General features: G+C 37.2%; 2 protein-coding genes across 4 annotated transcripts; one reads left to right on the forward strand and one right to left on the reverse strand.

Annotated features, from left to right (window-relative positions):
- Positions 1-1,179: 1,179 nt before the first annotated feature.
- LOC121942614 (serine hydrolase-like protein) lies at positions 1,180-12,417 on the reverse strand. Of its 2 annotated transcripts, XM_042485868.2 has the most exons (13): positions 12,365-12,417; positions 12,219-12,290; positions 10,550-10,693; positions 9,023-9,136; positions 7,550-7,591; positions 7,431-7,450; positions 7,250-7,324; positions 5,703-5,812; positions 5,523-5,602; positions 5,367-5,401; positions 5,191-5,267; positions 5,002-5,089; positions 1,180-2,524 (listed from the first exon to the last, which is right to left on the reverse strand). In XM_042485868.2, the coding sequence occupies exons 2-13, from the start codon at positions 12,274-12,276 to the stop codon at positions 2,381-2,383; spliced, it is 987 nt and encodes a 328-aa protein (XP_042341802.1). In that variant the 5' UTR covers positions 12,277-12,290; positions 12,365-12,417; the 3' UTR covers positions 1,180-2,380. The 2 variants fall into 2 exon arrangements, with proteins under 2 accessions (XP_042341802.1, XP_042341805.1); XM_042485871.2 differs by lacking the exon at positions 12,219-12,290 and having other exon boundaries at positions 12,365-12,402.
- Positions 12,418-15,886: 3,469 nt separating this feature from the next.
- On the forward strand, positions 15,887-18,196 carry LOC121942618 (myoglobin-like). Of its 2 annotated transcripts, none has more exons than XM_042485880.2 (4): positions 15,887-16,021; positions 16,592-16,677; positions 16,851-17,070; positions 17,700-18,196. In XM_042485880.2, exons 2-4 carry the CDS (start codon positions 16,595-16,597, stop codon positions 17,838-17,840), a joined length of 444 nt encoding a protein of 147 aa, XP_042341814.2. In that variant the 5' UTR covers positions 15,887-16,021; positions 16,592-16,594; the 3' UTR covers positions 17,841-18,196. The 2 variants fall into 2 exon arrangements, with proteins under 2 accessions (XP_042341814.2, XP_087931631.1); XM_088075505.1 differs by having other exon boundaries at positions 15,977-16,017.
- The last annotated feature ends 979 nt before the right edge of the window (positions 18,197-19,175 follow it).

The following is a 19,175-nucleotide window of genomic DNA, read 5'->3' on the forward strand; positions in this document are numbered from 1 at the left end:
AGTGATCTAATGTAGTCCTACACAACAGCTCAGCCACAGCAGTTATCTTTACAAAGCTGAAAATGTGTGGTAATATTGTCAGAAATGTGTACATTCAATAATATGTTTGTTACTGAGGTCATAGAGGTGATGTTGTATTAGACTACATGATGCTGAGATGTGTTTCTATATTTTTGTGTTACATACATAAAACATAACACTTTTCTCACGTTGTCATTTGATTCATTGTTATATAAAAAAAATATTGATTATAGCAACAGAAATCTGGTTAATGGACCTTGACTTGAGTTACACGAGTCGAACAAATTTTGTTTGAACTTTCACATTATCTTATTTAACAGTAATTGAGAGGAATACTATATCCCCTAAATGACCAATTGTAAATCCATCACTCTGTCGGTGTTAGGTTGAGTTTGTGAGGAAAACTGTTTTTCTCACATGCTTCTACGGTGAACAAATCGAAAACCCAATCAGAGTCTTGATGACTTGAAGTCATGGGTGGTTGTATCTGACAACAGCAAAACTGTATCAAAACATCCATTCACAAACTCTTGCACAACTCGTACAGTGTAATCCAGTTCTCTTTTATTCAGTCTTATGCTCAGATCTTCCCAACATAGACAGCCCTCTCCAAAGAGAACCTAACTAAGAGTGATGTGTACTCTGTTTAAGGCCAGATTCCATTGACAAAATAAGTAATTTTACCTCATGAACACAGTAGCTGCTGGTCACCACTGTGCTGATCAGTAGTTATTTGTGTAATTGTGTGTCTTTTGGTGAACGTGAAGAAACACTTTTAAATGCCACAGACACAAATAAACATTAATGATCAAGGCAGTAAAAGAACAGCAGCACCTGTGTTCAGCGAGGTAAACATATTTTTTGTCAATGGAGTCTGGCTTTGAAGAGAGCACAGATAAGTTTCAGTTCAGTTCAGTTCCCCGGCGTAAAGAGCTGTCTGATTGGGAAGTACTTACGACTGTATAAATGAGAGTTGGATTATACAGCACGAGTTGCGTGAGAGTTTGTAAATGGATTTGCTGTTTTGCTGTTGCAGTCACCGATGTCTTTGATTCATCAGAAAAATATCTGTTGTTGGATTCTTCGTTTGCCATTGAGGCATGCAAGAAATTAAACTTCACACAGCGTGAGCATCAAATTAAACAACAAAATCTCGTCTTTGTTGACCATCGGTGTTTTTATCCTCTCAACTTGCTGCTGTGATGTACAGGTGGACATCAGGACCCCGTGCAGTCACGGATAGGTGTAGTTACGGTTGCAAAGCACTCCTCCTATCACAGCCATCAGAGGTGAAACAGACATTAAACTTTCAACCAGAAAGCAAAGAAAGACTGATTTTCAGCCTGGCGTTCAGGTATTTTTCTGAAACTGTCTTTTTAATGGCACTTTGCTTTTTAATTACTTCAGGTAAAATTGTATGTAAAAGGTTTCCATGGCATTAGCACATAAATAAACTTGTCATTCAGAATTCAGAGAAGATAACGTTTAATCTAACATTTTAATGTGCGCCTACAGTTCATGACAGGACACCTTATGTGTTACTGACCACATTCCCTCTATGGCAGTGTCCTGCTGGCTGACTGGTCATGTTAGCTTTTAAATAAAAGCACCGTCTGTGGTTGTGTTGCATTGTGGGTGATCAAGGCGCCGGGTTTTGACAAGGAAGAGGACGTATGGAACATAAAAGATGATCTCTCTGGTTCAGCTGCAATGATTTTGATCCTTCTGGTTTTTCTTTAAACTGTCCATCATGAGTCCAGCTGTGTTTTAGGGATTCCTTTAGTGTAAAATTCCATCATCAGCCAAACATTGTTTCCAAGTGTTACTTTTTCACAGTTACTGTCAAACTGTCTCAACACTTCCTGTGTTACACACGAAACACCCCATAAAAGCCAGGTGTTGACTTCTGTCAGGACAACATCTGACTAACACAGACTTCATATGACTTCACTGAATCGAGTGAACCTAATTGTGAACGCTATCTGTTCACTTGATCAAAAGGCAAAAAATACAAATGTTTGCCAAAAACCATGATTTGCTTGTTATTGTTTTTTGGCTGCTTTTTCTCCTCCTCTCATCCAACATCTGACAGACCATCTGGAGTTGAAGAGAAGCAGCTTGGAGTGAAACATGGATTATATTACCCACTGAAACTTGGCACTGAAACTCAACAAAACATACACATCAATATCTGTTAACATGCATACAATAACTTAGGAGTCCATTAAAACTAACATGAGTTAATGTTTGCTTACAGTGTAAACTGTGCAGTATGAAAACACATTTTTAAGAAATATTTTGATCAGCATAAAAATATGTTTAAAGGCAAAACTGATGTGTGTCTGGTTGTGTGTATTTGCTATGACGTTGAGGCCTGTTTTTCTGTTAGTTTGGCTGACTGCGTCAACACTTTGTTCTGCAGGAAGTCAGACACATGTGAAGCAACAACTTCAGGGTTATTCAGATGGACGTGATGGTCGCCTGGTACCGTCCTCACCAAGTCCTGAAAGACAAAGAGATGAGTGTGAGAGATTTAAGTCTAATTATTTTAACCGTAAAAAACTGATTTATTTGGCCACTTGGGGGCAGCAGACACATGTTGTGCACACAATGTTGACATACCATCTTTTACGACACCAATTCCGAAAGTTGGGCCGTAAAATGTGAATAAAAACAGCATGCAGTGGTTTGCAAATCTTTTTCAATCTATATTCAATTAAATACAGTTGAAAGACAAGATAATTATTGATGCTTATGTAATGTTTTTGTAAAATATACACTTATTCTAAATTTGATGCCTGCAACATATTACAAAAATGTTGGGACAGGAGCAACAAAAGGCTGGGGAAGTCACAAAATCACCAGTTTGGAACATATCGCAGGTAAACTGGTAACAGATGATAGTTTCATTATTGGGTATGAAGGAGGCACCTTCAAAAGGCTCAGCTGTTCACAAGCAAATATTTTCACTTTTTGAAAAACTTAGTGGGCAAACCGTCCATCAATTAAAACAGTTAAAAACCACTTTTCTCAACGCACTACTGCAAGAAATTTAGGGATTTCACAATTTTACATTCCATAATATCATCAAAAGATTCCAGAGAAATCTCTGAATGTAAGGGGCAAAGCTAAAACCAACATTGAATGCCCATAACCTTTGACCTCTCAGGCTGCACTGCATTTAAAACAAACATGACTGCATAAAAGATATTACAACACGGGTGGGGAACACAAAAACATCAGTTCACACAGTATGTTGCTGCATCTACAAATGCAACATTAACACTTTACCATACAAAGTGAAAGCAATATATCAACAACATCCATAAAACCTGCTGACTTCTCTGGGCCTGAGCTCATCTGAGATGTACTGACGCAAAGTGTGCTGTGGTCTGACGAGTCCACATTTCAAATTGTTTTTTGAAATCATGGATGTCGTGTCCTCTGGGCTACAGAGGAAAACGCTCGTCCAGATTTTTACCAGTTAAAAGTTTAAAAGTCAGCATCTGTGATGGTATGGGGGTGTGTTAGTGCCCATGGCATCATGGGTAACTTCTCATCTGTGAAGGCATCATGAATGCTGAGAGGTACATACAGGTTTTACTGCAACATTTGCTGCCATCCAGACGACGTCTTTTTCAGAGACGTCCCTGCTTATCCCAGAATGACAATGCAAAGTGATACAACAGTGTTACAACAGCGTGGCTTCGTAGTAAAAGAGTGCGGGTTGTAGATCGGCTGAAAGTCTTCCACTGAAAAGCGTAGTGTGTAGCGTATTATAAGGTGCAAAATATGACAATGGACTGTTGAGCAACTTAAGTCATATATGGGAGAATGGAAAAGAATTTCACTTTTAAAACTACAACATTCAGTGTCATCAGTTTCCGCTTACTGAGAGTGAGTTAAAAGAAGAGGTGATGTGACACAGTGGTAAACATGCCCCTGTCCCAACTTTTTTTGGCACGTGTTGCAGGAATCAAATTCAGAATGAGCATATATTTAAAAAAAAAAAATCTATTATCAGTTTGAACATTACTGTCTCGTTTTTTATTGTATTCAATTAAATATGGGTTGCAAAAGATTTGCAAATCATTGCATTCTGTCTTTGTTTATGTTTTACATGTCACACGTTTTTAGGAACTGGGGTTGTAAGTTGATATCTTGTTTGCAAACGATTGCTTATTTACACATCCAACAGTTACGGAGCAAAATTACCATTCATTTAAAGCTGTGTTTAATGTCACCTGATGCATTGGAGTCCAAGCCTCACTGTCTTTTTGTTGTGTTTTTGGTCTCTACCAACTCTTGAGGGAAATATCTGTGTCTGTCTGCTCTTTTGTACTGAGCAGATAGCGTAGGCGTTTGTATTTTTTGTTTTTTTTAGAACCTTTTCTCTGAAAACAGCTTCCTGCCTCTGCTGAAAACAAAAACACACATAAGTTGCACTCTAACAGCTAAACAATGAGTTAAACTGTCTAAAAAGCTCCATAAAGCCGAGAGCAGCTGCAGATTTAAATGATAATTATCTTCATTTCCATCCCTACAAGTGATCCCTCTCACTTTGTCATTTATTATATTATTAATATAGAAATATCAATTATAGCCACTTTAAAATCATTAGCATTCTGACATCCCAAGCCTCTTTTATGTTGCACTATAGCTGATTTTTTTTTCTCATTAGCTGACTTGGAGATGTTTAGTTGACGCCCATCTTCTGTTCTCTCTCCCTCATCAGCAGCACTTGACCGAGCTCCAGTATGTAGGTCAGTGTTTGAGGTTCACAGCTAGAAAGGTTTCTGCTGCCTCTGAGACATTGAGCTCACACTACGCAGCTACTTTTGCATCTGTGCAGCTGTCTTTCTGTCTGTCTGTCTGTCTACTAGGCACAATTACACACACACACACTGGCTTAACGGCTAAAAATAAACACCAATATGCAAGCGTGCTTACTTTACACAAACACTGTAAAAACACACTCACATTTCTGTCCCTATAGGCCTGGAGAAGTGCTGATATAAATTTCTTTTGCTCTGGTTCCGCAAATATTTTCTCAAAGCCGTCCTCTGCTCTGGAGAGACGAAGAAGAAGAGAAAAAGATTGCATGTATATTTGGTGAGGTATCATTTAGTGGTACGTGTAAGAAGGAAATGAGGTGGAGGAATAACTTACAGGATAACTAGAATGGAGGCTTGTATAGCTGACTGCACTTCCAGAGCCTGCTCCAAACTGATGCGCGATATATTTTTCTGGGAAACAAGAGACAAGACTATACAATGTGCAATACACTTCATGCATTTCATGGGCTGTATGCGACACTCGGCTGGTGCAGTTTGTCAAAAACATACCAGATTAATACGAAAGTCTCGGGTGAATGCCACACCTGCAAGAGAGAAATGCATTGTAGTTTCAGCGTAGAGGGAAAAAAAGAGTTAATTAATTTTGTTCTGTGAGGAACGAACAAAGTGAACATCAAAGCAGAGAAGAGGAAGATAAAGACATACCTCCTTCAACTTCAACTACACCTCGCTCTAAAAGGATGCGCACAGAGCTCTCAGACAGAGTCGGGTTTGCAGCCAACAGCCTGAAAGAAATAAAAGACTTTGTAAGAAAACACTTGCATCATTGGATACGCGGATCATCAGTGCTCTTTTCAAAACAACATAAATAGGAAAGTGTAGCACCTCTCTACTGCTTTTTCATAAGTGTAAACTCTTGTCTTCTTCTCTCCCATCTTTTGTTCAAACTGAATCATCTGATCGATCCCCTGCCTCATCACTTTAATCATTTCTTTCTGCAAGAAAACAGACAGATCAATGATCAATAAAGCAATTATAAGCTACCGACAAGAGTGGATGGCACAGCACGGCTCTGAAATATTAGGCAGTCAGGCTAAAATGGTAAATGAACACTTCGCACTGACCCAAAGGACACAACAGCGTCAGATTCAATTACACTGGCGACTAAAGCATTTATTAAATGTGATGCCTTTTAAAATGTCAAACCACCTTTATATTCTTTCCATTTACTCGCAATCCTGACGCATTAATCGTTATGAAGTCGTACAGTCTTCAGAGAGAGCTCAGGGGGTCTCAAACTCAGATTATCTGGGGGCCACAAGAGATGTTTCTCTCAAAGCGGGAGCTCCTGTAACAGTGCTGGTTTTCGTTTTCAACAATACATTTTTAACTCTATAGCTGAACAACTTTTTTGTTGCCTTCTCCTTCGTACCCACTGCTCTGCAATAAGTGGAGTGATGGCAGGGTTCACCAAGTTAAATTTAAGACTATTAATACCACACATAACATGATTTATTTATTAATTATTTATTTATTTCAAAGATTTTTTGGAGGGCTTTTTGCTTTTATTTGATAGGATAGCTTAAGCGTGAAAGGGCGAAGAGAGGGGATGACATGCAGCAAAAGACTGAAACGCTGCAGTCAAGGATATTTTGAGTTAGTTAATACTGTATAATTAGAAAACTCCACATTAAAACGTACCTTCGGTCTTTAGTTGATTGTTCAATTTTCAATTTTTTGTTATTATTCTAAATTCAACAAACAGTTTGTTTCGTGGGATACTGAAAGCAGCAGGAAGGCAGAAGTGAGTCAACTACTATCGGGTTATCGCAAGTAGCATAGTTACCGCTATATTCAACAACGTAATCGTACATTTTTGTCACATCATGCGGCCCTATCATTTAAATGCATGCAACTTGTATATGTGTCCTAAAATGGATAGATGGATTAACAGCTTAAAAAAAGATTGAGTTTTGGCCAATATGAACACTTGAGACTTTCTTTTTTCACGAAACTAAATTCAAGGATTTTTAAGACGATTCACGACCTGCAGCTACACTGGGATTGTATTCCTGAATAACGGCAGCTTATTCTTGCAGATGAGACAGGAAGCCGTGGAAACAAACTGACTTCTGTTGAATCTGTCTCTGCTCTTAGTTTTAGGCTCTCCAAGAAATATTTTGTGACTGGTGGATAGTTTGTTGTTAAACTTTTTTTTAGTAAAGACTAGCAGAACAATCTTAATAGCAATAAATTCTTAACATGTCGGAGGACCGATGCAGCTACTCTAAAGCCTTGTGTAAATACAGTACATGTAATTAGATTTTGCATCACAACTTCAATGTACATTGTAATCTTCTTCACTCTCAACTAAACAACAAACTACAGCACGTTAGTTACTGTAGTCTGGAATTTAAAAAATGTTTAAGTACCGGATCTGTGGGTAAGAATCCGTATGAGTCTAGCAGTACGACAGCATCCACCATGTCAGGATACAGTGAACTGAACTGTGGAAACACAATATACAGACTGAGTAACACACAGTACGGCAAAATACTCTTTACAGATTCAGTACATGTATTGTGTAAAAACAGTGGTGATACTGTCAATTACCATTCCAGCAATGTTGCCACCTGAAATTAAAATAAATAAATAAATAAACGTAAATATACTTAATATAACATGCTGTAAATATCTGAATGGCTCTAATTCTGCTGTAAAGCTGGACTCACCCATGCTGTGGCCTATGATGGAGAATTTGCTCCACTGCAGAGCTGCGGGAATAATTTCACAGATCATCAACCAGGTTCAGTATCTCATCACTGAGACTGTTTTTAGTTGAAAGAAAATGTCGCTAATGTGGCTGCAATACAGATTTACTAGAGCTGGGTGATTAAAATATACCACTATAATGATCATAGTTTTGTTTTACGTATTAAAATATTATATTGGCAAATGTACGTATGCAATGCAGCATAACATGTCTGATTTGACAAAAAATAATGTTAACGGGTAACTTTGATTATTTTCAACCTGGACCCTATTTTTTTGATGTTTTTTTTTTGCCCAAGTGACTAATGGAGACAACATTTTTGAAACTAATCCGGTTTTGAGTGAGAACGCTGCGCCAGCAGCAGCAAAACTGGTGGCAATGTAATCCCTGCAGGAATTTGAGCTGCATCCACTAAAAGTGCTTGTTTTTTGCGACGGACAGGCTCAGATTGTTATTCTAAGTGTCCGACAACATTATGGAAAGGCTCCCGACAGAGAAAGACCTTTGTTTAAAGAGTAAGATCATTTTTGTTTCACCAGAAACAGTCCTGAAATCACTATTTTCAGCCACACCAGACTCATTGATTCATTCAAAGCCAACAGAAACAAATAAAATTCACAAAAAGCCGTTGTGTTTTGTCTCTCCACTGTTCCAACAATCACCAACTCCATTTTGGTTAAAATAAACCTTTAAATTACCCAGTTAGATGTGAAAATATACTGGCTATACACACACTTAAATGACTGTTTATTGAAATGGAAACTGGTGGGTTTGGCAATGGCGATTTTGGGTCTGTTTTTTGGTGTTACTGGTAAAACTAAAAAGGACATTATTCTCTAACAAAAAAGGTCCATCTGTGGTGGGTTCCAACCCCATTAGTGGCAAAAACAAGCAAAAAACTGGACCAATTGTTCCAATTAGTCACTTAAACAAAAATGTGAGGAGAAAACAATACATGATGAAAAATACCAAAATTAACCTTTAACTTAATACAAAAATCATAATGGCAGTTTTCTACTGCTGTCTTCTTTAGACAGATGTGGTTGACAGCTCCAGAAACAGCAAGTAAGTGGACCTTGAGTTAAGATTTTTCTTTGTCCCAAATTACTATTTCCAAGGTCAAGAGTGAACTTTTCCCTCTTAATTACTGTCCTACGCAACAAACTGTGTAAGCTGTTTCGCATTAATCTCTTCAAATGTACAAAAGAAAACGCTTCAGTAACCACATAACTCTCAGGCTGTAATTAAAACCTGCTCAGAATAATTAACTATGGTTCATATAATCCACTTAAAGATATGTTTCCACTTAAAGTTGATGACCAATAATAATGAAAAAAACCCAGCCCCAGGACACACTGCATCAAGCTTGATCGAGCCTGTTGCATGAATGAACACTGATGTGTCATTCAGTTAGTGTCTTAACCTCACACACCTTCAACGACCCTGCGCACGTCCATCAAATACGCAGGGAAATTGTAGAAAACTCCGGCAGGACGATGTGACGACAAACCGTGACCTGCCAGGTCCACCGCCACGTATTTGCACTCTGAAAGGAAGAACAGAGGGCAATTGTCATGTTATCTCCTCAAAAACAAATCTGATGCAAATCTGAATGCGTGTGTGAAAGACAGAGCATCTGTACAAAAACAGTCCCTAAAGTCTTGCTAAAGGAGTGATAATAAGATCATTATCATGCAACGTGCATATTGGCCAGAAAAGGCTTTAAACCCCGGTCATTTTGGATAGGAGGCAGCTGCTGTAACAGCTGAGTTGCGGAACCGGCAGGGAAAAGCTGCCAGGTTTCCCGCAGCTTACGGCAAGTTAGATTTAAGACTTTTTAAAAATGTTTTTAATGCCACTTGGAATAAACTTTAAGGCAAATTTTTAGGTTTCATTACTGAAACTGAAGAGGGACAATTCTATTTTTCTCAAATGTTTATTGTATTATAAAATGGGGCATGGGAGATGATGAACATATTATCATAATAGTATCCACTTAGTTTACCAATAAAAGTGGGAAAAAAATCAGGCATTCTTGCTGATTTTTAACAAATTTGTGTTTCTCGATCTGCATGTGAGATTCCACTACTTCAGTTCCCATCATGATGAATTTAAGGGGAGGCATTTATTAAATTATTTAACAAAAAAATACCAATTATTTTGAGGTTTTACAGCACAGCGTCAGAAAAAACACAATTCATTAGATCCTATTCCCCTTATATATGCAATTATAAGACTTGTAAATCAGTTTAAGTAATTTTAATACAAACTAAGGCCTTGTTTTAAGATAGATGTTTTTAATGCTTTTTATGAGTGTTTAAGGATCAGCGGGAACCCTGTGATGTGTGCTGAGGTGAAGTCTAAATAGCTAAATACCATCCACCTGCACGAGCTAGTCTTGTGAAATTAGTATTGAATAAGCCAGGCTCAGTTATCAGGAAACTGTTTTGGGAATGGGCTGATGTGAGGAAAGGGGGGAAATTTGGCTGTACTCAAGGAATAACCAGAGGGCTACTTTTTTTTTTTATTTGCCTTTGACTATTTGACTAAATTGCTGAGAGGCACTTTAAACGGTCCATACAAGTGCTAGCCCCTAGGCCACTGTCCCGACATCACCATGGAGCTTCTTATTGTGAGGACACCACCCACCCTTTTACGTAATTAGCCACACACATAAACTGCAATCATTTTCAAAATGATGTTGCAAAAACAACTTTATCGCTTCCGTTTTTACGCTGTGAGTGGCAGCAGGAATTGAATGACGTGTTGATATATAGAACGCGTACCTATAAACACAGAGAACTTGAACAAATGTTTGACGGTCTCTTACAAGTCCCCAAACTAACTTTTGTGAGTTTGATTTTTAAATAAATGAGGCTTGCGGTAAAACTTTTGGTATGCAAGTGTGAGGAGTAAAAACTGGAGTGACTGTGTTCACTTTTACATGATCAACATTTACCTTTAGGTAGGAGGGGAATGAGGGTGTTGAATGTGCCGCAGTTGTCCGCCCAGCCATGCAGGCACAGTACAGGACGACCGTGATCAGGACCCCAGACTTTACCTCTGATCTCTCCCCATGGGACCGGGAGGGAGAGCTCTGAAACTGGACACATAGCCCTTAGTTTAGTCCTCCTCTGTGGTCTACAGCTCTAGAACCAGTGTGGTAGCAATACTGGTTTTACTATCACCTGAAAAACTAACAGAGAGATAAACAGGATATTTCAAAATGTACAGGTTTCTGATCCCAGTGGACCTGCCACGGGAATAACGTTGTGACCAGTGTTTGCTTTTAGGAGCTTCTTTTTTTACTGATAAAACAATTACAAGTCGACATACAAAAATTAATAAAGGTGGGGGAAAAATGGATACAACAAATTATAGCGATGTTTTTGTGTGGCTTTATCGTTTCAATACATGGACCACAATATAAACTTTTTATTCAATAAATTATTAATATTGCTGACACAATTTCAACTTTTGGTTGCCTAGTAGAATAACAAATTGACTTGTGCTTTGCTACAATGACGACGACTAAAGTGAGATGAACGGAGTGAAACTTTTTGTTATTAGATAAAACAGATGTTGACAAGGTGTTCCTTTCGAGCCATAATATGGAGCTGTAAAAATATACAATAAACAAATATTTTAGCCATACTCAGCATATTACAAAATGTTTAAAATTACAATAATATTGTATCCTGACTGGTATCTGTATCGTTAATATTATATTGTAGGGCCTGTAGTGATTCCCATCCCTAGAAACTATTCATTAACAATTTTGATAACTGAGTTATTGCTAAGTTAACAGGATTTCCTCCTATTCTCTGTATGATGCTGTATGATCACATGAGAAATGTTCTGAGCTCTGAGAAGTAGAGGTGGGCATGAGTACTTACTTACTGCCAACCCTCTTAAATTTGAAAAAAGTGAAATGACATATGGATTCCCAAACTGGTCCAACTAACATTTATTAAAATTACTAATTAATCTGTTGATTATTTCTGCCAAATATCAATGAATTGTTTAGTCCCCAAAATGTAAAAAGTGAAAAAAATGCCCAGCACAAGTTCCAGGAGCTGAAAATTACGTCCTAGAATTACTTAAATGCACAGATCTTTGACATGTGGGAAGCTGGAACTAACAGATGTTTTGCATTTTTGCATCAGGGAGAATTTAAGCCATTCATTAAAAAATATAGATTGTATTTTCTGCTGAGCAACATAACACAAGTGCAGTTTTTTATTTTCTTTTTTTGTTAATATGAATATACATTAATGTCAACCCTAGTTTAACTAGCTTTTTTGAGTTAAATAAATGTATACACTGATACTATTTCTAAAACTCATTATTTAAAAAAAAAAAAAAAATCAATACTAGCTTAAAATCTACGTCCACACCATAGACTGTAGTACCTCAATGTCTGTATCAAACATTTCCCCTGGCTAAAGGACGTTAATAAGAGGACCTTGACCACGGCCTCACTCTATCTCATACACACTACTTACAACACGCAGTTACACACCATTCACTTCACTTTCCTGTTTCCTGTCACTGTTTGAAAGACGTTAGGTAACACACACACTGCAGGCACACAGATAACAGATAACGTTAGACAGGTATTTAGTTACCTGCTTGTTTCATTGCACTGGACTGTAGATGTCTGACGCCTTTCCAAGCCCGCATCATTTTGAAAAACACCTCTGCTGAGCAAACGATATTTTTTACAACCTATAAAAGACCAAAAAAAGAAAATATCTCCATTGTTTTGACTTACATGACTTCTCCATGGACTTCTCAGTCGGTTTTCCGGTTGTTGAGAAACCATGTGACGTGAGCTGAAGATGCTATTGGATAAATGGAAACGTGGAGTTACTGTCTGGACCAATCACCGCCCAGAAGAGGAGGGGCTTATCTTTCACCAGATTAACCAGCAGAGGGCCCGCTAGTACATAGTTCACCAACTTCCGGTCACAAATACTGTGAAATAACAACATACTGTGATAAGATTGGTAGATAAACACACAGTAAACAGAATGAGTGCTTGTTTACATCGAGTAGAAATAGCAACAACAATAAATGGGAAATGTGCTATATACAAAACGGAAAAAAGCCACAAAGACCAGATATAAAAGACAAGAAGTAAAATAAGTATACACATATTAGTAGGATTAAGGAAAATAGACTAGATGACAAAGCTAAAAAAACAAGTTACAGCAGTAGGCTGACTGTGGGAGATGTGAATAAGTAGTCTTAAATTTAATTTAATTCTTTGAGACCTGGATTGACATCAGTTTTTTTTGTGTTGCATTTAGATGCCTTTTACAAGCTGTTTAACCCCATTGCAAATTGTTTTGTTTTTTTTAAATCGGCTATTGGCTATTTTTTTTGGCAAAGACATTAAATTGCAAGAAATTAGTAAAAGGTGACCAATTAAAAAAATGTCCAAAAAACTAAATTTATAATTATTATAATTGTATATTTGAAATGGCGGTATGGGGAGTAAATCACTTTTTTCTTGCTTTTTTTTTTTTGGCACTTTGTTGGGGCATAGATAGGCTTCTCATGGTCAAATATTACTCCAGTACAAGTGAAAGTTGTGGAGTCAAATTATTACTTGAGTTAAAGTACTGGGGTATTTGCTAAAAAAAAAACCCTTAAGTATTCACAGTAATTTAAAAAAAAAACAACTCATGGCATTGTTGTATATTGTCACAATGTATTTACAACCTAATGACAACCATCTGAATGCACTGACCTGCTGTAGACTGCTGGATATGCTGCAAAGTCTATAGAACTGTCCATTAAAACAACAACTGTTGTCTTTCACATGTAGCGGAGTCAAAGTAGCCTAATACATTTCCAACAATACTAATACTGACGTAAAGTACAGATACACAAAAACTGGGCTTAAGTACAGTACTTGCGTAAATGTACTTTGTTACTGTCCACCACTGTAGTTCATAACATTGCAGCTTATCAGAAATTTCAACTTTCAGCAGACACACCTGCTGTGTCTCACAGCAGAGAATGCTGGTAATTTTTTCACAATTTTGAAGCCTGATTTTATATAAATGTTGATTATTTTAATAATTCAGATTTAGATAGGTGGTAATACATTTTTTTAATAGTGTGATAGACTCATTAAGTCACACATATTTATTTTTGCTTTAATAGGAATTGAACGGAAAACAGCACCACAAACGACAACCTCCAAACTGACTGGAAAATTGACACCTAACTCATAATCATCCCAAAAAATGATTTATTGCTTAGTGAGCGTCGCCAGTCCAGTCAAATTACTTCATGCAAGATCTGTACAACACCGTCTAGCTGCTCTAAAAATCACTGTGAATCTGACAGACAGCACATGAATGCAACCTTTAGAAAAGCCGCTCTCTGTTTGAGAGGATCAATAATGAGAAAAAAATGTTTTAATTGAAGCAGAAAACCCTTAATTAACTTATCATGATGAATTAAGTGTTGATAGCGTCATTTAATGGAATAATGACACTTGGCTTCTTCCTCTGAATACTTTGTGTCTCCCTTGAAGTACTTGGCTTCTTCCCCAAAGTATTTGGCTTCTTCCCCAGAGTACTTTGTTTTCCCCCTGAAGAATGCTTCCTTGTAACGAGGTTCCCATGGATTGCTGTTGCTCCTGGATGACAGCACGTGGATGTGCCTGCTGCTGTCATCCTGCTTGACAATTAAAAAGATGTCTCTTTCCACTTGAAAGACATGTGCAACTTTTCTCCAATTTTTTTTTTTTTTAGATTATCTTAAAATCTAGTGATTGGCCTAAACACACAAAGAATAGTTAAACAATAAAGAAAACACTTTGAGCTCTGAACAGATACAGGTGTTTGTGAACAATTTATCATGTTTCTTAGGGCCCAACCCAAACATGCAAGGCACAAAAAAAAAAAATAATAAATAAATAAATAAATAAAAAAATTACAGGGAGTGAATTTTTGGAACACACTGATCTGGGCTAAAAAGTTTAATTTAGATTGAAGTAGTCTAATTTTGAACACCCTATGTTTACAATGTCATGTGTTTACACATTTCTTTGAGAAAAAGAAAACATTTGCCAATTATTATATTTTCATAAAGTACTGAGATATGGAATATGGCTGTTTTCTGAGTGTTCATTTCAGTGGCACCTATTAATGTGATTATCAGAGGCTACATGTGGCCTAAAGGTTTATGTAGGCTGAGATTGGTTTATTTTGCAAAAACCAAACAAAACCAAATCCCAAAGTCAATAAAAACAATTTGAGAATTACATTAAAAAAAAAAACTCTGCACATTCAAAATATAATATTTTTTAAGTGACATAATTAAAAACAATATGGTAGAAAAAAATAACAAGATAGATAGATTCATACATACATTCATACATACTTTATAGATCCCAAGCTGGGATATTCTTTTGTAACAACGGCAGGTTATCAAGGCATTGCCCTGAAGCAGTAAACAGTGTATCACAGCACAAGAAAAAAAAATATATATATATTAATAGAAAATTAAATCATAGCATATTCTATAGGAATAAAATATATATCTATAGATTATACAATATAAAGAATATGACATGGAAAAACTTTAAATACAAAATTGAAAATACTAAATTGTAAAAAAATGATTTAAATATGATAAATACACAAAACATTATTTACATAAAAACTAGTGTGCAAATTGGGAGAGGTTAGCTTAAGCATACAGGCAGGCAGAGTGGGAGAATTATAGTTCAAACAAACCATGTACAAAGTTTTTTTTGTAACAGAACAATACAGCTGACAGTTTTCTGTTATACAGAGGGGTGTGTTGTCAAGAGTCATCGCCAAAAATGTACTTACATACTGTAAATCTAAAAACTGTGAATAACATGGGGAATCATCGGAAGGTCTCCACTGTAAGGTTGAAAGTGAAGAGGGTGTGGCTGAGTGTGAACATGGTGAAGGGCACTGAAGCCTTTTAAGGTCTGTCTCAAAGTGGGGACTGGCCAAAATGTCCTCACTGTCAAGGTCTAAAAGTCAAATTGATTCTCACAAAGACATACTCAAGTACACACACACACACACACACACACACACACACACACACACACACACACACACACACACACACTGTGGGCATTTAAATGAGATAATGGGCATATAAAGGCTCCATGAGATGAAACATAAAGTAAAAATATTCCTAAAGTGACATTTAGTCATATCACTGACGACGTTCACGTGGAATCAAAAGTGTCCAGATTAAGTTTAGAGGTGTTGAGAACATCTGAAGTGACATGTTGTGAGACAGACGGGAGGACTGGAATAATTTGGTGACAGGACGGAGGGAGGGAGTATAAAAGGTCAGTTTTGGGGGGAGTTAGTCTGGCCAAGAAGAATTTGGTACAATCACAGAGGATATTTTACTCCGCAGGCAGGTACTGCTTTTGAATTCACATTTATTGATACAATGTGTTGATTTAGGGTATATTGACAGAGAAGAAAACTGATTTAAAAATAAATAAATAAATATAAATTGGAGGGGGGGTAAAGACATGCTTCATGTTTCATACATTCAGGGCGCAGTTTTTAAGTGCCAAGGTCATCAAATTGAAACTATCATAAACAAGAAAAAAATACTGTTAGGAGAAATAAAATCCAGACAGCTGTCCTTGAAGAAATATTGAAGAATATTGAAAAGAGTTTTTCTTTTTCAAAATGCTTTTTTTTTGGTCATGTGACAGCCTTAGAAGCATCATTACCAACAGTGTGTTTGCTTTCACTGCAGGGACACAAACAAGTTACATAAAAGACTCCGTGAGAGCAACTGAGTTAATGTATTCACCCACTGCCGGTTGAGACTTGTACTGTAATTTAGTGGTTTATGGCCTCTGGCAATGCAATCAATCACAACAAATACTAAAACAATATGGGTGTGAAAAAAAGGTGTGAACTTAGTGTAATCCCTAAACTATGTTTTCTTGTGACATGTTTCTCACCCTCCTCAGATCATGGCTGACTATGACATGGTGCTCAAGTATTGGGGCCCAGTGGAGGCAGACTATGCCGCCCATGGGAGCCTGGTTTTGACCCGGTGAGGGGTTTTTATTTTCCAGAGATGGAAGACAATCAGTACAATACAAACATCATCAAATATGATGCCCTCCTCTAACATAGTAGTCCTCTAACTAACATAGTTCTGTACATGTCTCGATGTGAGGACATGACCTCAGAGTCCTCACTTCTCACTTTTCCTCTTTTTCTAAGTTTATTCACGGAGCACCCTGACACCCTGAAGCTGTTTCCCAAGTTTGCTGGCATTGCCCAGGCTGACATGACGAGTGACACAGCTGTTTCTGCGCAGGGTGCCACTGTGCTGAAGAAACTGGGTGAGCTACTGATGGCCAAAGGCAACCACGCTGCCATCCTGAAACCTCTCGCCAAAAGCCACGCCTTACAGTACAAGATCCCGATTGTTAACTTTAAGGTGAGGCTGAAGTTTGAATATATGCAATCCACTGTGGTGTTATTGTTTTCTCCATAGTAATGTAACTCTTTGAGCAAATTGGCTTGATTTCTTTCAAAAGCACGTGAGGGTGACGAGCAACTTAACAAGAAATGAAACAAAAAATTGACAGAAATTAGTAAAAAGTCATAAGAAAATGACCTGAAAATAAGCAAAAAAAAGACAGAGAGAGAAAAGAAAACTAAAAAAGAAAATGAACGGAAAGAAAATGTACTCATGAAAGTTTAGACCCCCCCCCTTTGTTCTGTAACATAATTTTAAACATTTAATTCAGAGAATTTTGAATATAGTTTCTGGACATCCCCCCTGTTTTTTAGATCATGTCTAATAATCTCTCCAGCTAACGTTCAGATTATTTTCTTGTCATATTTGATTTATTTTTTTGTGTGGTTTGCTGGACATTTCTCACCAAGGTCCTTATTATGGTTTGTCCATTTTTAGGAGGGAGAAACAAAACAAATTTTCTCTGATTTTCAAGGTTGCAAGATAACTGATTTTGATCCGGGTCTTAAAGGTTTAACTAGAAGTAACATACTGCATTCCATCTTTTTGTGTCCTCCTGCCTGACTTTCACTGTACTTTCTCTTCAGCTGATGACAGAGATCCTCGTTAAAGTCATGGCGGAGAAGGCAGGGCTCGATGCCGCTGGGCAGCAAGCCCTGAGAAACACGATGGGCACTGTCATAGCTGATATTGAGGCCAACTACAAAGAGCTGGGCTTCAGCGGCTGAACATTCAAGTTATATCAAAGTTAAAAGACCATAAACAAGAAAAATAAATGGTTTGATCTTCGGTAAACGACTAATTTGCAATGAAAGGAATACCATTATAGCACCAATGTAAATTACAGCCTCAAATATCATGAAGAACGTAACTTATCTTTTATTGCAGTATTATTAGATTCTGTTTGATGGTGTAGGCGTTTCTGTTGCTGTGCCTGCTCATCTAACTTCTTATTACAGTCATAAGCATGTTATTTATTTCAATTTAATGAGATTGATCTTATCTTGGACACTTGACTAACAACAAACTGTAAACCTTTCACGGATATAACCAATAAAATTGTGTTGCTCTTCTCTGCTCATTATTTTTTTTGTCTTATTTCCAAGTTTGATTCCTCTCCTGAATATTACAACACAGAGATTGATTGAGATTGCTCACATTTTTAAGCTAGCCCAAAGGTATGTGGCGATGGCCATTTATGATGACTTACTGTAAATGTGTGAGGGAGGATGAAAGTTTGTTTTTAGTGTTAGCACTGACATTCATATCCGATGGACAGCTTATTGTCCTTCCAGTTTCTGACATGATGCCATGGTAATTGATGATAAGCTAACTATTAATAACGTGTGTGTGTGTGTGTGTGTGTGTGAGTGCATCCATGTAGACGTGACACCAGGCACTGGTCACACTCAGGGGGAACAAACAGGACATAATTTTTCATTTAAATGAGTTGCAGTCAAAGCGGTGATACCACATGTATTCTATATTTTTTAAAATCTACACTGATATTCTTATGTATATTTTGTATAATGATTCTTTTGTCCCTCTAGCTTGGTTTTCCACTACAGCTGACAGGGAGGCTGAGGTAACATAGTCAAAATCATTATTCTATCATTACTATTGTCATCATCACTATTTTAACAAGATGTTTTTGCAATGCCAATATATTACAACATAGACAATTTATGAAAAAAATAAAAAAATCTCATTACATTATCCAACCACAGTTTAGATATACCGTATTAAGGACTTAGTGTCATTTGGCGGTGAAGTTGCAAAACTGAAACTGTCAGAGGACTGTGATGGTCAATGCATGAAAAGCAAAAACGCAAATAGCCATATCAAGAGAGTGTTTTTTTTTTCTCCGTTCGGTGCTTCTATAGAACAACATGGCAGACTCCATGGACAAGGACCTTCTCCATTCAAATGATTATAAACAAATCAAAACATAGTTATGAAAATTTTATTTTATTTCTGCCAACAGATACCTTTAATCCTACACACTGGACCTGTTAATGGTCACAAAGGAGTGAAATAAACAATGACAAATATTCTCCCCCCAT

This window comes from Plectropomus leopardus, chromosome 3 (assembly GCF_026936395.1).
Source record: "Plectropomus leopardus strain MGB_pleo_1.0 chromosome 3, ASM2693639v1, whole genome shotgun sequence".
Taxonomy (NCBI): domain Eukaryota; kingdom Metazoa; phylum Chordata; class Actinopteri; order Perciformes; family Serranidae; genus Plectropomus; species Plectropomus leopardus.